Below are 18,112 nucleotides of genomic sequence, written 5' to 3'. Positions count from 1 at the left end.
GAACCAAACCTGGGAACGTTCCTGGGGTTGGCACCGGTGTTGAAAAAGGAGAGAAAAGATGTTAACTGGAAAACTGATACAACCAGAAGCTACATCTTTTGCAGAACAGTATGACACTGGCAGAGGCTCCTGCCCTTAAGCCTCAAGCTCACCTCCTACAAGGAACCCAGTTCCTAATAGAGAGGGTTTTGCCACACAGCTGGGAGTTTGGAGAAGCAACAAAACTTTTCTGTGCCATGATTCTGCATGCTAAAATGATATCTAATAACATCAAAGTCTAGATGGCCATGGAGTGTATCTTAAAATTCATTGTTTGGATCGATCTGAGCAGCATAGATGAGCAATTCATTGGTGAAAACAGCAACATTCATATACTGATATGTCACTAAGCTATTCTGCCAATCCAACCTGCATTATCAATCACCAGGCATAGGAAAGAACTCCCAGTGAATCAAGAGGATCATTACCAAATCAAATCACTTCGGACACAGCTTACTTTATAGGGGACTTAGCAGAGGGCAGCAAGCCTCTCTTGTAGGCCTTCCTACAACAGCTAGCTTCAAGATGAACTCTGAAGGCATGAGGATTTCATGATCTTGCCCACTTTCTGATGTTCCCTAAGCACAAATTCAGGTGCAGGGCATTGTGCTATTCACCTAGCACTTAAGCACCTATATGTCAGAGACACTAGAGACCAACTGCTAGACACCTTACTAGCCAAGGGTAGTAAGCATAGCATCATGGTGAGCAATGAGCATAGCATCATGGTGGGCAATGCTATTTAAATGCTTTCTCGGGGCCTCCCACATCACACAGTCCCTTCCAGGAGTCCTCTAACTACTGCGATGAACCACCAGCCAAGTTCTTCTCCAAATTCCTACAGATATATAGCTTACATCACACATTGTACCCTCTCCCTCTGACTAGACCCATGCAAGCATCGTGTTCTCTTCGAAGGACTGGCTATCTGTTTTCTATTCTTTTGTTTCCCACAGTGACTGGTACCACACAGAGCACGTGGAGGTCTCAAACTGTAGCTGAGGCTCACTTCCCGCTCTCCAATGCTGTATTTCCTAAGGTGCACTCCAAGAGAGTTCCAGCTGAAAAGAGTCTTCCAGGATAACGGCTCCCAAGAAATCACCCTTCTGAGACTCTCTGAGAGCATACTGAAAGTTCCAGAAAGCGCTCTGGTAAAGACACTTCTCCAATATTCTTGAGTTCACCCTTTCATGCAGAACAGCTCTGACAGCAACAAATAGGATTCTGGTGGAAGACATTGGGAAATAACGTCTTCCCAACTTCTTCCAGGCTGAAGTTTTCCACCATGGCCGCTGACACCCCTTCATTCTGCTTCTTTCTTACCCCAATGGAAGGTCAGAATTAAAAGCTGCAGCACCATCTGCTGAGTGCCATAATATGTATCCTAACCCCTGCCACGTCCCAGGAGCTCTTCTCCTCATGTAAAGGGATTAAGGGAAAGTCCTGGGCTCTCCCACGATGACTGGCAGGATGATCCTAACCTCTAGATTCACAATGGTTGTGGCTGTGACCCACCTCACCCCAATTCAAGCCACATCTTTCCATTTAGAGGCCCAGCCTTTTAGCACACAGAGCCCAGTTGTCTTTTATTCAGCTGAGGCAGATCACACAAGGATCTCCCTGTTTGCCCAAGCAGACCTGAGGAGGTGATGGACTCCCTCAACAGCTGAGCAAATGAGCTCATGGGCCAATCAGAATAGAGCCCATATAGGCATAGGCAGGTCAACATAACAGTCCTTAAGCATAAACTCCATAGATGCAGATCAGATGCCAAATTCCACAAACATGCAGTCTTTCCAGAAGCTGTTTCCATCTGGAAGCCTCCTCGGGAGTTGGCCTAAACAAAGGCTTCAAGCCAGACTCAGATGGGACTTGGGTGATCTGAGGTCAGTCAGAACAGAAGGACAGTACATTGGACCCAACAGCATCCTTCAATCAGCTCTCCACAAGGACTCCTCCACTGCTTCCCAGGGGACAGGGATAAGCAATCAGTGCCCACCCTGATATAGCCGCTGGAGTTTTTGTTGTTTTTCTTTTTTTGTTTTTTTGTTTGTTTGTCTGTTTGTTTGTTTTTGCTGTGTGTGTGGTTTTATTGTTTTGTTTTGTTTTGTTTTGTTTGTCCCTTTTTCACCCCTGGCTCCCTCCTCCAGTTACCAGGCCTTTCTAGACATCTTGCCATTTCTGATCTATACCCCTAGTTTCCCAAATCAGGACCCTGATTGCTGGTTCCTACTTGAGGGTGCCCTTATTCCCTCTTTGACATTAAGATTGATCAAGTCTTCAAACCCATGGTTTTTCTTTATAGAGATTCATTCAACAAAGTTCTTCAACATGGGCCTAGAAAATATCTCCATGCCTGATTCTCCTTTCCAGACACTGAGGCTACAGGCTGATCTTGTGGACAAGGGCGCTCCTTCCATGGTGCTTATCTTTAACAGGATGAAGTATCAGGAAGTAATTAATAATATTAGGTACAAATAAGAAAAACAGAAAGAGTAAATCATGTTGAGTGGAGCATCAGAGAAAATCAAGCTAAGGAAGGTAACATCTCACTGGGATAAAAAAGAAAGAGAGAGAGAAAGAGAGGAAAAGAGGAAAGAAAGAAGAAAGAAGAAAGAAAGAAAGAAAGAAAGAAAGAAAGAAAGAAAGAAAGAAAGAAAGGAAGAAAGGAAGAAAGGAAGGAAGGAAGGAAGGAAGGAAGGAAGGAAGGAAAGAAAGAAAGAAAGAAAGAAAGAAAGAAAGAAAGAAAGAAAGAAAGAAAGGAAGGAAGGAAGGAAGGGAAAGAAAAGAAAGGAAGGGAAAGAAAAGGAAGGAAGGAAGGAAGGAAGGAAGGAAGGGAGGAAGGAAAAGAAAGAAAGAAAGAAAGAAAGAAAGAAAGAAAGAAAGGGAAAGAAAGTAAGAAAGGGAGGGAAAGAAAGGAAGAAAGGAAGGAAGGAAGGAAGGAAGGAAGGAAAAGAAAGGAAGAAAGAAAGAAAGAAAGAAAGAAAGAAAGAAAGAAAGAGGAAAGGAAGGAAGGGAAAGAAAAGAAAGAAAGAAAGAAAGAAAGAAAGAAAGAAAGAAAGAAAGAAAGAGAAAAAAGAAATGAAGGAAGGAAGGAAGGAAGGAAGGAAGGAAGGAAGGAAGAGGAAGGAAGGAAGGATAGAATGGAATGGAAGGGATGGAGTGGAATGGAATGGAATGGAGTGGAGTGGAGTGGAGTGGAAGGGAAGGGAGTGGAAGGGAAGGGAGTGGAGTGGAGTGGAATGGAATGGAGTGGAGTGGAGTGGAGTGGAATGGAGTGGAAGGGAAGGGAGTGGAGTGGAGTGGAATGGAGTGGAGTGGAGTGGAGTGGAGTGGAGTGGAGTGGAGTGGAGTGGAGTGGAGTGGAGTGGAATGGAGTGGAATGGCATGGAATGGCGTGGAATGGCATGGAATGGCATGGAATGGCATGGCATGGAATGGAATGGAATGGAATGGAATGGAATGGAATGGAATGGAATGGAATGGAATGGAGCAGGCTACATGGAGATTAGAGGAAAGAATTCTGTGGGAACAGTCAGTGAAGAGCAGAAATGGGCTCTGGACAGAATACAGGTCTGATTTCCAGGTAGGTATCCATAAGGATAATAATATGAGCTGAGGACTGAATAGATGACAGAGCATCCTGTTTTCTATACAATCGGAAGCCACTGGGGACATTTAAGACTTGGTGTGATGAGTGAGCAGTCAGAGAAAGATGGATGGGCAAGACATCCACATTCCCTCAATACTGGGCTTTATGTGATAAAAGCATGAGAGGGTACTGAGATAATGATCCTACATCAAGGCCAGAGACACCAGAGGTCTGGTGGGCCACAAAGATGCAACAAAGGTACGCTGGACCCAAAGGCATCCTCAGTCAGTCCATTGGTGCTGTCTCTTCTGTAGGTACTGCACTGGCCCTGTAAGATGGCCCTAGGGATTGGCTGTGCACCCATCTCCTGCCCTCATAAGAAAACAAATTCCACCATTTGTCTATTTGTATCCAAATTTATATGCTAGACCTGTGCCAGCCTGTTTATTCCACTCCTACATGTTGAGAACACCCCATGTATAAGAAACAGGGACAAATGGTGTGTGTGTGTGTGTGTGTACTCCAGCCTTTCCAGCCTTTCCCCTGAGCAGGTGTGTATTTACTGGTGAAGACCACAGAGAAAAAGAGCACCTTGAGGGGATCCCTGAGCCTGGGAGAAGGCAATGGTTAAAGCACAAAACATTGCTGGCCTTCTGAGGCATCTCCCTTCCTCTCCCCAAACACCCAACTAACTAATACCCACATCTCTCCTGTTACTCATAGCATAAATTAAATGCAGCCATTTTTAAACCCCAGGATTCCTATGCCAGTCATGCACACCTTACCTAGCTGTCCTCCACTCCTTCCCAGGAGGCACAGATAAACAATCAATACCAGTCCTGATGTGGCCACTGGATGGCATTGGCTCCTTTGTCCCCTATCAGCTCCTCTTCCCTGGCTCCCCCCCACCCCACCCCGTTGTGAGGCCTTTCTAGGCATTCTTCCATTTCTGATCTACACCCCCATCTTCTTAGATCGGGCTCTTGATTGTTGATTCCTTCTTGGGGTGCCTCTTATTCCCTCTTTTGCCAATTAAAATTTGGCAAGTCTTCAAATCCCAGATTTTTCTTTACAAGATTTCGTTTGGTGAAAGCAACTGGAAATAAAGGACCTGTGCAGACCGAGTCAGTGTCCTGCTATTGGGCTACACCTCGGCACTTAAAATCATGTATTTTTATTAATTAATTATTTTATTTATTTACATCACAAATATTGTTCCCTCTAGGTTCCCCCCTCTCAGGGTTCTTCCCCTAATTCCTCCTCCCCTTCACCTCTGAGAAGGTGCCCCCAGTATCCCTCTACCCTGAGGTATCATGTCTCTACAGGATTAGATTCATCATCTCCCACTGAGGCCAGACAAGGCAGCCCTCTGCTACATATGTGCCAGGGTTCCTCAGAGCAGCCTGTGTATGTTCTTTGGTTGGTGGCTTAGTCGCTGGGAGCTCCCAGGGGTCCAGATTAGTTGACACTGTTCATCTTCCTATGGGGTTGCCATCCCCTAACTCTTCTGTAGGGGTCCCCGACATGTTTTTAAAAAGGATTTCCTCTTCCTATCTTAGCTAGAAGAAGGTTCTGTGCAATACTCTGGCCTCTATCCTAAATATTTACTGACCAAGCAACGACCCGTTGAATGTAACCCTTTGCAGCTCAGGAGCTAAGTTCCATATCCTATACTCAAGCTTGGAAATTGTACATGACTAAGGCATATGTTCAAAACTGAATGCAGAGTTTAGGTTCACTTCAATCATAGTCGAACATAAGAATGTGTTAAAGACAAAGCTGAGCCTGACTTCTCTTTCCCTCACGTACACTGGCCCCAGGCGGCACATATGAGAGGCACAGGGTCAACCTCACACAGAAACCCCACTAGGAACATTTCCCATGTCACAGCAAAGCCAGCCTTGGCCAGGTCCCACTTGGCCTGCACAGAAGTTCCTCACTCACGTATATCCCAGAAAGCTGCTGTGGCTTTGAGTTAATCGGAGAACAGGAAACTCAGCTCCAGAAAAGTAGAACCTAATCCCACTCCTACTAGGGGCTTAGAGCAGGGATTTCGAGGACACTGAGCCATCAGTAATGCCTTTCTGTCTGCAAACATGTCGGCATGTCCTCTCTAATGGACACATCTGTAGCTCAACATCGTCTGTAGCTCACATAGGTTTTGTGTGGCAGGGTGCTTCTTCTCCCCTCCTTTGGAGACATCTTAGCTCCTGGCATTAAGAGTTTAAGAAGTCCTTACACCCACGTCCCCATACCCAACCACATCTCCCTTCACCCTCCTTCCTTCCCTCCCTCTCCCTCTCCAATTCCTTATCTATGCTTTGAAATCAAGAAGGACTAACAGGATAAATGTGTCCTGCCTGGATCTCCCACAGCGAACTTCCACAGTTCTTTCTGTTGGGAACACATGCCAGTCAGTGATCTCTAAAAATTACAATAATTTCTGCTATTCTTTCCTGCCTATCTCCCAGCTAATTTGAATCTCTGGGAAGGCACAATCTATATGCATAGTTTGCCATTGCTGCTGAGCCAGTGATGGTACTGATCCCAGATCTGATGCTTAGCAGGAAGGATTGGAATGAGGTGGGTTCATTTATGCATATCTAAGCACGGAACGCAGTAGAACAGGGTACAGGCTGTTCCAGCCCCCCTTTTTATTTTAAATTTTCTTTTTATTTTATACCTATGGGTGTTTCGCCTGCACACGTATCCTCTATACTACCTCCATGTCTGGTGCCCATGGAGGCCAGAAGAAAGAATCAGATCCCCCTAGAACTAGCTTTACTGATGGTCATGGGCTGCCACATAGGTGATGGGCATCAAACTCAGGTCCTCAGGAAGAGTACCTAATGCTCTTCAACACCATCTCCATGTCTCCAGACCTTGAAAGCCCACTTCAGGCAGGGAAAAGCTACATTAGTATACATCTCCCTTTAGAGCACTTAATCAACATGCCCTGGATTGGTAGGTTCCATTCCACGAGCTGCCATACAGCCTCTGCCACTTCTCAGACCATCTGTTCAAAGGCAAGCTGACTAATTATAGCATTAAAGATATGAAATGATAACATGCTACAGACGTGGGGCAACATGGGCTCGAAAACAAGACTAAATTGGAAACTTCACTTATTTTTCTCTTAAAATATCAGGGCCTTACAGTAAGAGCCCAAGGCAAAGCATGCCAGTCACCATGGGACAGGAGGAGGAGGATTATTCTCCAGGAGCCACCATAACATCTGTGGCTAGCCCTCCACGTGGGTTCTCACACAGTGGAATGGTCCCTGGACCCTCCAGATACAGTCCCCTACTGTCACCTAAAGCACCCACAGTACGAAAAATTCCTAGCTAATACTCACTTTTGTCCTTTCAGCCATGAGCAACATCCAGTACTAGTAACCCTTGCAAATTCACCTCCTCAGAACCATGACCAATTTTCATGTGCTAATTTTCAAAAGAGCTATAAAGGAAGGCTTATGTTGTAACATACCTTAAGAAAGGCGTACGTTTTAATATGCCTTAAATATCATCTACCCACAAAAGTTAAACTTTGAAGGAATCTACCCTTTGCCCTTGGCTCATTCTCTCAATTCACACAGTCTACTGGTCCCTGACAAAGTCACTTCGTGGGTCTATCTTTATTAGTTGCCCCAAGAAACCCTCGTATATATATCTCCCAAACCTCCCTACCTTGATGTTCTATAGGCTCATGGGCATTCTGACATGTCCCAGCTCTAAACCAATGGTTCCCTCTTTTCTGGCTTCATGGACTCAAGGTTGCTTGCTGCCACTTGATTGTGAATCCTGTGCCATCTCTTCTTACGAAGTAGGCTACTGGGCTCTCTTGCCTTCTCCAAACCCCAGACCTTAACAACTCAAAGGAAGAAGAAGCATTTGAACTCCCAATGGTGCTTATAAACCATGACATAGTCAACAAGCCATGTGAGACCCAGCCAGTGACAGCTGATGAGACGGCAAACTGTATGTGACTGTCCCAATTCGAATCATCTAGTTCTAGAATCAAAGAACATCAAGGGCCCAGGAAAGTGTGCAAGAAGACTCACTTCTTCCTCTTCGATCCCAGTCAGGTCCCAGAAGTAGCCCAACCGCATCTGGAGTCTCTTCCAGTTTTCCAGAAACATGGTAGCTTAAAAAGAAGGAAAACAACCAATCATTTTTGAATTATAGATTCTGGGTAGTCTTTCATTTTAACAGAACAGTTGGGATACACAGTTCATAGAATACAAATTTAAGAACTCTTATTAAAGCATTAAGCCCTGTGGCTTTCTGTTTAGAGCTATTCAAAACACTCTACATCCTTGAGTGCCTAGAGATGTACAGTCACCTGCCACTTATGAAAGGGGAGCCAGTCTGGAACCTGCATCATCAGACAATCTTGTCATCATAAAACATAATAGACTGTATCTATCTAGGCAGATCACTGAACAATATACTCCTAAGGGGTTATTCTGTATGTGTGACCTTTTATTGGTGGTCACATTATTACATCGTATATGACTATATTAAAAAGACACAGATGAATTTTTCTCCACTTCCAGATTCTGGGAAAAAAAAAGGACATTCATGGCAAGAAATGAAAGAAATTTTGAAGGATAAGGAAAATAAAGCCTTGTATCTAAACTATCACACAATAGCTACATGCTAAAGACTTGGTTGCCGTTGCCGGTTGACTGGCTTTGGGGTGCGATGACTGGGTCATGGGGACTCATCTCATCAATGAGTTGGTCCACTGATGGGTTCACAATGTTATGATCTATTGAATTATGATAGAAATATAGGAGAAGAGTTATGATAGAAATTGTGATACAGGAGGAAATGGGTCCCTGGGGTAAAATCACAAGGATCTTGTCCCCAGATCCCCTAATCCATCCTTTCCTCTTTGCTTCCTTGATCACCATGAGAGGAGAAGCCTCCACTACGCACTCTTACTCCAAAGCAATGGAGCAGCCCCTGGGTTTAAACCTCTGAAACCATGAGCCCAAGTAAGCGCCCTCTCCATGAAGTTGAATGGGAAGCTGACTTACACAAGGGTTTGTAGTTTCTCTAATAAGCCTCATCTTGCCTGTGCAGATTGTTTCTGCCTGGAGCTTAGTCATCACTCTCGATACTCCCCCACCCAACTTACATAAGCCCTACTCTCACTTTCTTACAAGAAATCTCTCCTGTTCTGAGCAAGCACCAGTCAGCTTCTAACTTTTCAGAGATACCCGATCCACACTAAAATATCTGCACTAAACAAAGCCCTTCAGACACTGTGGTCTAGCTTAGATGGATTTGCTAGTGAGCTGTTCATCATATAAAGCATGAAGCAATCATGGTCTTAGGAACAACATAGCCCAAAAGCTGTGGGCATCCAGAGAGGAATGCTTTCTGCTGGAGGAGGCATCTGAAGTAGATTCTATCAATGGACTCTGGCAAGGACAGCAGGTTGGGAAAAGGGAAAATGAATTCCCCTGACTAAACTCATGGAGTTTTTTTTTTTAATTAATTGTCTTATTCATTTACATTTCAAATGATATCCACCATCCCAGTTTCCCCTCCACAACCCCCCCCAATTCCATCCCCCTTCTTCCCCCTCTCCTTTCCTTCTATGAGTGTGTTCCTCCACCCACTCACCCACTCCTGCCTCACCACTCTAGTATCCCCCTACATTGGGGCATCAAACCTCCACAGGACCAAGGGCCTCCCCTCCTACTGATGTCAGATAAGGCCACTCTCTACTACATATGTATCTGGAGCCATGGATCCCTCCCTGTATACTCTTTGGTTGGTAGTTTGGTCACTGGAAGCTCTGGGAGGTCCAGGTACTTGATATTGTTCTTCCTATGGGGTTGCAATCCCCTTTCACTTCTTCAGTCCTTCCCCTAGCTCTTCCATTGGGTCCTTAGGCTCAGTGTGATGGTTGGCTGAGTATCTGCATTTGTATTGGTCATGAATCTTTAAGCTCTCTACTCTCTCTGGATACTGAACTATGTATGTCTAGCTCAGACCTTGATCTGGACCTCTTCCATCGTTTGCCAACATGCCTCCCACCTACACTCCTGCCCTACTTGCTTTCTGTCCCCTCCACATTCAACATCCCCATTTCCCATCTCACCCTGCAGGTTCCTCTTTCATCCCATCCTGGCCTAACTCAAGTCATCCCCCCCAATCCTATCTCCATATCTGGACATTTTAAAAAGGAAGGGATGTGACAGTCCCCAGAGTCATCTCTCTAGCTCTGCCTTGTCCATGCTACCAGTCAGGTGCCCCTCACCGAACACCATGATGGGTTTCTGGCTGCCATGTCAGGTCTCTGGTGCTGTCGCTAGATTAAAACTGCTCCCTGAGACCCTGACCACCTGTATTTAACTCTGGCACATCACAGAAGCGAGCATAATCTTGGGCAGGCTAAATGTGCAGCTACTCAAAGGTGCATGTGTTTGCTTGTAGCTACATCATATTGCTACCGTGTGTAGTTCTCTCCTGTGAACTTGAAGCTTTGTTCCTGTGAGTGCCTCTTCCCTCCTGAGACTGACTTTGGCCTGGAGACACTGCCCTGTTACTCTCTGCAGTGCCTGCAGAAGACATACATAGGGTGGAACTCGCAGTGCCTCTACTAGCCTCTCCATGGAAGGAGAGAGGCTGACTGTGAAGATGCAGAGGAGAAGCCAGAGAATAATGAGCAGAGGTGTCCTTCAGGGGAGGGAGGACCAGCTCACTCAGTACAACACCTATACTAGGGACTAAGCTATCTGCTTTACACACGAGACTCATCCTAAGTCGCAGGAATACTTCAGTGAGTATCATTTCACCCAGGAGGGGGTACCACTTAAGCAGCATGCCTAAAGTAGCAAGGCACCACTGTGGCTAAGAGCATTGGCTTCAGGAAACACTTAGTAAATATGGACCTTGAATCCATTCTTGCTAAAACTAGTTAAAGATACCATTTGTAACTTCAGAGCCTTCGCTTTTATTGGTAGCAAATTTCTGCCTGTGGAAATTCTGCCACTGAGGTGCAGAATTACACACAACTCCAAATTAGCCTGTTCATGGAAGTGGGGTGGATGGTCTTATCAGCCATTTCTGTAGTCAATGGCTTTGGGACTCACTGACAAGGAACAGAGTGGAGATGGTTTGAAGACCGTCTAACCCATAGCACAGCCTTCTCTGCCTCTCTTCAGAGCTATGAGCCTAGCTCTTTCTCATTGCACTTAGGACTCCGTTCTCTCGCCAGTTTAATGCTAGATCTGCAGTGCTCTGGGCTGAGTATTCTGACAGGCTGGGACTCTGCAGACTAGTGTCTTCATGATGCAAGCATCTTCATCTCACTGTCACCTGACCTGAGCCCCTTTCTACTCAGAACTTCTCCTTTCCATCCCATTCCTGACAAGCCTGGGCCACCCGACACTGTGCCACTAATCATAATAATCATGGTAATGAGAGGCATTACTATAATTTTTAATTGTAATTTGTAGGCAATCATGCCTAAGGCGCTTGGCTGCTCCACCTAAATACATAATCACATAAAACACAGCAAGGCTGCTTTGAAAAAAAAACTCTTTCCCTACACCAAGAAGCCCTGATACAATCCCACCTCTGTACTTTTCCAGAGCGGGGAGCAGTAAATAAATGAGACTTTGTTTACCGAAGATACTGAACGCAGACCATGGGCAGTTGTTGGAGCATGAGTCTGTGAGATGTAGCTGAAAAACCTCACTTCCTGCAGGGAGTGGTGTGTCTCAGGAAAGTTCAAGGGAGACCATGGACCTAGGCTTTAACCTGAGAGCAACTCCACGGGGGTAGGATCAATAAGACAAATGAATGGGAACTTGGTTTGTACTAAATCCAAAACTAATGATGTAGTCTGGGTTCCTGATTGGTTCAATGCTGGGCAGGGGACAGAGGTGCACATGCTGTGCTGGACAGGGGACGCAGGTGCCTGTGGTTTCCCAGGCAGAAAGCTGATCTCTACTTTTATTTCTGCTGATTGATAACTGCAAAGCTACAGATTACAAGCTCCACCTCCTCCTATATGCTACTATTTTGAAGGGCTGCCCAGGTACTTCTGGGAGTCCCTTGAGACTAAAAGCTAGAGTGCCCTCTGGAGGCGTATTGTGGCAACCTGGCAATACACAATCTTTCCAGACAAGCTTTGTCTCTGCCCAAGAGATTCCCACAGGGAATGGGGAAAATCAGTTCTTATTCCCAGGATGCTACTGAGAATAGGTTTTTCCTCTTCCTTCTCCTCTTTCTCCTCCTCTTTTTCCTCCTCCTCCTCTCCTTCCTCCCTCTTCCCCTCTTCCTCCTCTCTCTCCCCTCCTCTTTGTCTTCCTCTTTCTTTCCTTATCTTTTAGGAATCTATGACTCAGGTCCCACCGTGGCAGGTCCTCGAGACCCTGACAAGGTATGGATAAATCAGTGGGCTCTGCAGTAGGACAGTGGTCCATTGAGATTTGACACAGTGGCTGGACATAGCCCTTCACTTTCACCAGTGAGTACATACCAGATGGTGACTAATGGACTGAAACATGTTGATTTGCTTTCGTTTTAAATACTTAAGAGTGACCCAGTTTGTAAGACTATATACAGATATAGATATCATATGTGTATATCTGTATGTGTTGGTAGGTGGGGTGTGCAGAGTGGGTGATATGTGGTGTCTTTGTGGTATGGTGTGTGTGTGTGTATGTATGTGATGTGTGTGTGGTATGTGTGTGGTGTTTATGTGTGTATATGTGTGTATGTAAGTGTGGGGTATGTGTGTGCATTATGTATGTATGGTGTATATTGTGTGGTGTGGTGTGCATGTGTGTGCATGCATTATGTATGTATGCTGTATGTGGTGTGATATGATGTGTCTGTCTCTCTATGTGTTCTGTAATGTGTATGTCTGTATGGTGTATGGTATGATGTGGTGTGGTGTGTGTGTGGTGTGTAGTGTATATGTCTGTGTATAGGGTGTGTGTATGTGTGGTCTGGATGTGTGGTGTGTGGTATGTAAGTGTGGTGTGTATATGTGTAGGGTGTGTGTGTAGGGTGGTGTGTGTGTGTTCAGATTAGCACAATGCAGACCAAGTTAACTGTGCTGAGGCTCCAGGGAGAATGTAGGAAGGGGAAAATGAAGGAACTGTTTGTTCTTTCTTTCACAAATACCTTTGGTGAGAATATTGAAAACATCACCTTTATATTAAATAAAATATTCCCAGTCTATACCAGGTGCAGAAAAAAAAAAAAAGCATAGAAACTGAAAATCAGGAGAGCAAATGTCAGCTCATCATAACACCAACTACCTCCCACTGCGGCACACACCAGCATTCATCTCTGTACTGCACCCTCCCTATGGCTTCACAAAGTGAAGGAAAGGCACTGAGTGCCTTATGGGTTGCCAGCAGGTTTAGGACACACACAGGTTCAAATCCCCATAAGTCATACATACATGAGGCCAGTGTGGAGTCAACATTATTCCTCTAAGAGAGGACATCAAGAGCCATGATGGATATTCCAATTTCCTTTCATACATATCACCAAAGAAGGTATAAAATACTGAATTAAATAAATTTGACGGCTACAACCTTCAACTCCTGGCCACTGTGCCTGTTTAAGGACCGTCCCCATTGAGCAGACACTGTGATGACCACTTACCCCACAGAGCCATGAAGATGGAAAAGAAGACGGTGGCTGGATTGTCAAACAGATGACTGGCCCGTGCAGTCCCACAGGCTGAGCTGAGGTTCCAATAGTCACAGGACTTGTCACACAGGGGACACATGGTGAAGGCATTCTGGTGGTCACACATCTCTTTGCTGCAGTGACAGAGGTTGAAGCATCAGGGCTGTGTTTACTTGTATCAAATGGTAAGAAAGAATAAATGAGCCATCTTCCAAAGAAGTAGGTAGCTCTCTATTACTATAAACTTCCCAGAAAGCTAATGATCATCCCAGAGGTATGAGCACTGAAAGATCATCTCTGAGGTACGTGCACTGAATGATGCCTGAGGAAACCTCTTCAGGATGTGCTACATCCATATGGTTGGTAGGAGACACACATGGCTATGAATAAAGCATCACACTATGGTTGAATTTCCTTCCTTCTTCAAGTACGGGGTGTCCTTTTATACCCTACTGGGCTGCCTTACAAATGTGTGACCTAGTCCCAAGCAGGAACAAACATGAGCATGCGATGGGACCAGCACAAATGTTAGCCTCCTGAGGAAGTGTGTGAGGAGGAATGTTCAGAATGGTGTAAGAAGGTATTTTTCCATCATCAGAGTCTGTAACCTTTTGTGAAATGGAGACGAATAACCTCAGCCTACTAAGGATTATAACAACCGTGAAACAGGATTAGGAAGAATAAAAGGGAAGGTAAATCCTTCCAAGGATGAGATTCTTTTACACGAAGAAGGAAGTGCGAGCCAAGTGGCTCTAATGGCCTGCGTGCTAACCCATTATAAATACACTTCTATTTAATAGACTGATGGATATAGTCACAATTCATTGAGTAATGCTGGAGCCAATAAGCTAAGGTGCATACGGACACTTACAAATAAGAATCAAAGAAGAGAGGCCATTTTCCAGGAAATCTAGACAAAACATCTGATCCTAAGGCCTCAGAGCTGAAGCACCTGACTCCCTTTTCCAATACGGTTTAAGTTAATCAGCAGTTTTCAGAATGTTCCCATCTTCCCGCACCATGTAACCACTTAGAAAAAGACATTTCTGTCTCATGGGTGACATCCTTTAGGTATACCAGGACCATGTGGAAGATTACCACTCAATTATCTTATACAAAACATTTAGGAATGAAAGTAATTACAGTTTCTCTGCTACCAGGTGGAGGGAGGGTGGCAATCAGATGAGGGTGCAGTCAAAGCAGGACATGCGCGTGTGAAACTACTCCAAGGAAAGCATTCATTTGTACAACTAATGTGACTCCATGATACAACAAAACAGTGGAAGTACTTAACTGTGCTTACGTGTGTCTGGGAAAGGGTTTAGGAGGATAATTTTGTTTAGATTTAGAGACAACCTGTCTGCTGACCAGCAGTGCTTATGTGTGGCTTCATCAGGTCCACAGAACCTGGACTTCTGATGTATACGCAGTTATACTTTCAGAGTGGGTCTTTAGGGCTGGGGAGGCAGCTCAGTGGCAGGAGCAAATGCCTTGTGTGTTGCCTTGGTCTGATGACCATCACTAAAAACAAACAACAAAACAAGGGCATTCCTCATTCAAAAGCCAGGGAGTATTTTCTATCATTTACATCTTCCTGGATTTCCAACAGTCTCTTGACTCTGAAAATTAACCACCCGGATTTCAATCGTATGTCAGTAGATTTCAAGCTTTTCCAATGTGACTTACAATTTAAAGTTACATGTGACTGCAGGATGAAAACGCAAATGTGTAACCATATACAAATACAGCACTGTAGACAATAGTCCTTCCTGCTTGTAAAGAACACTAACATTCCATTTCATTCTGTGCTATCCTATTGCTCTTGCTAATGTGTATTGTCAACCTGGCTGGATGTCACAGAAGACCTGTCTATGGGCATGTCTGTAAGGACTTTTTTTTCAGAGAGATTTAATTGAAGAGAAGACCCACCCTGTAGGCTCTACCCTGAATAGAAAGAACAGGAGAAGTCAGTGTGAGCACCAGCATCCATTGCTTTCTGCTTCCAGACTGTGGATACAATGTAATCAACAACCTTGTGTTCCTGCCACCATGGTAGACTGTGCCTGGCCAAACAATGGAGGTACAACAAACCTTCCTTAAGTTGCCTTTTCCAGATGTTTTTGTCAAGACTATGAAAAAAATAACCAATACACTATTTGACTCTGCTTCATCTAAGCGCAACCAATGGGTTTCTCTTCATGGGTGACAGAACACAACACACAATGAGAGATAGTGTGGTATATCACAATGATAACACACCTTACATGTGTGCATATCCCTGTATATGTGAGTATGTATGCGCATGTGTGGTACACATGCTTCTGTGTAGACACAGCTTCACAGTATAGGAAGGCTATGGACATTTCTAGCCAGAAGTCTACACTCTTGTCTCTTACACCAACATATTTAACTTTGCTCTGCACACAGTCAGTGCTAGCTCCAGGATGCTTTTGTAAGTCCCTCTTTACAGAGTGAGCATGGCAAGATCAGCTTCCCAGTTCCTCTCACTAGGGAACACTACCCCCCAAGTCCAGTTCTCAGCCCTTTCTTTAGGATGGCCATCACACCCCTCATTACTGCAGTCAACTATAGTAGACATTTATAGTCCCTTCCCAGTGTCCTTAATTCATCTTGTTACTGAGAATCCAGCATGTTGACACAACTGACTGAGTAGCACTACCACAAATGGTCCTATATCTAATTAAGATAAACTTAATCAAGAGAACTTTTAACTTTAACACACAGCACTAGGGAGATGTCTCAGAGAACTGTGTAGTCATGTAGGTTCTTACAGTTGTTTTAGGTTTTGTGTTTTACTTTTTTGGTGGTTGTTGGTTGTGGTGTGTTGTTTTTCTAAACTTTGTTGTTTCTGTATGCTCTCACTCTGTACCATAGACTGACTTCAAATTCACTATATAGCTCCAAGCCTGGTCTCAAAATCCTAGCAATCCTCCTGCCTCGGTCTCCCAAGTGATACTGAGATCAGATCTAGTCGCACAATTAATGTGTAATGTCACCAGCAATTTATAAGTTTTGTTCTTCACAGGCCTTCTCTTTCCCATAAGGATCAGCATTTGTTCTCCTGGCTCTGTTAAAAGCCCTACCACATGGTCTGCTGTGTCCTGCAGTTCTTGACCTTCTGAGCCATAGCATGGCCCTTCCTTGTAGACACTTTTAAAAGCATTATGTTGCTTCAGTATGTGACCACACGGACATGTGATCTCTATCCAGTGATATTGTATGCACTCTGACCTAGATTTTATGGGAAGCCAAAGGTAAATGTTGTTAAGTTAGGGAAAAAACCCATTTATCTGGCACAACTCTTTTCTTCGGGTATTATTTGCCTGTCACAGGAGGTGATGGCCCCAAGGAACAGATTGACCATGATGACCAGCAGGGCTCTGCAACCTCTAGACCCTACAGCTCCCAGATCCAACTCTGGAGAGAAGTTACATGTGTGTGAAGGAATGGAGGACAAAGAGGAAGGATTTTGGAAAGAGCTGTGTGAAATGTACTCAAAACTAGGGCAAAACTCCAAACTCTGACAGCATGGGAGCACTCTCTCTAAAATGGTAAGCAACTTACCTGGGAATATCTTCCTCGATTGTTGCACATCCATAAAGAAACACAATCACGCCTATGACAGAAGATGGGATCAGGAATGATGTATACAACCCCAGCCAAGCAAAATATAGCCCAATTTTCTCTCCAAAATACTTCCTGGAAAACCAAGAAAGAAAAGAAAATGAAACACTTATTAGGAACATCATATACTCCCCGTATTTCTTTTTGTTCTATGACTCAAAATAGGTTGGCAAAAATATTCACTCTTGTCATGAATTCAAAGGGATGAAGGCTACAGGAGAAGGGACCTCTGCACAAAAACTCAACAACTCATCTTGGCTGAGATGAAGTGCATTCCTCTGGACTCACACATACACATCAGAGTTGGCCATTTGTGGGAAGTAGAGAGCTACAACAGAAAGGACACAGCCCTAACGGCAAACCAAAAATATACCACAAGTTTAAGTATCCTCACCAATGTGAATAGCACATTATTATTTTATATCCATACTGCTCAACCCACAGAATGTGTATATTTTAAAAAACTCACTTAACCAAGTATATAAATCATATTTGTAGGTGTGTGTGCCAAAGGACACAAACAAACATACACATATTTAAACAATGACTAAAAGAAATTCAATTAAATGTTTGTAAAGTTTTCTTTGGCTAGGTGATTTTTATTTCTTTATTTTCTGGACCACTTGAATTGGGCAGACTGATATCCAAAAAGCTATAAATATCTACCTTATTTGACAAGACAGGTCAAGACATATCCTTGCCTCTAAATATGATCCCTCTGATCCCTTCGTAAATATATTTTGCTCTTGTGTTGAGAATGCTTAGCATAAAAGAGCTACCATCGTAGCATAACTCTAATAGCGTTGTTAAATAGTGGAACTCTAGAGCAGTGGTGCTCAACCTTCCTAATCCTGTGACCCTTTAGTACAGTTCCTCATATTGTGGTGACCCTCGACTTTATAATTAGTTTTGTGCTACTTCATAACTGTAACTTTGCTACTGTTGTGAAGCATAATGCAATTATCTGATATGCAAATGTTCTTAGGCAACCCATGTGAACTGGGACCACAAGTTGGGAACTACTGTTCTAGAGCTTATAACCCCTAAGAAAATAAAGCTTCACACCCTTTGATTGACATCTTCTGTTTTACCCTCAATACAGGTCTGGTAACCACAATCTCACACTCAGGTGCTATGCGTCCTGTAGTAGTAAATATCTCATGAAAGT

General features: G+C 44.2%; 1 protein-coding gene across 6 annotated transcripts in view; it reads right to left on the bottom strand.

Annotated features, from left to right (window-relative positions):
- The window catches only part of Ano2 (anoctamin 2), a 349,715-nt gene that overhangs the window by 159,692 nt on the left and 171,911 nt on the right, over positions 1-18,112 (bottom strand). For 4 of the 6 annotated variants that reach the window (NM_153589.2, XM_006506117.3, XM_006506115.2 and 1 more), the window contains 4 exons: positions 16,885-17,019; positions 13,273-13,433; positions 7,692-7,774; positions 10-21 (listed from right to left, as the gene is read on the bottom strand). In NM_153589.2, coding sequence (NP_705817.2) covers positions 10-21; positions 7,692-7,774; positions 13,273-13,433; positions 16,885-17,019 — 391 coding nt within the window. The remainder of the gene's footprint in view (positions 1-9; positions 22-7,691; positions 7,775-13,272; positions 13,434-16,884; positions 17,020-18,112) is intronic. The other 2 variants (NM_001364562.1, NM_001364563.1) reach the window with 1 other exon arrangement.

The sequence above is a fragment of the Mus musculus genome, chromosome 6 (genome assembly GCF_000001635.26).
Source record: "Mus musculus strain C57BL/6J chromosome 6, GRCm38.p6 C57BL/6J".
In the NCBI taxonomy this organism is placed as follows: Eukaryota; Metazoa; Chordata; class Mammalia; order Rodentia; family Muridae; genus Mus; species Mus musculus.
The sequence above is the reverse complement of the archived record's forward strand: the minus strand, read 5'-3'. Positions and strand labels throughout refer to the sequence as shown.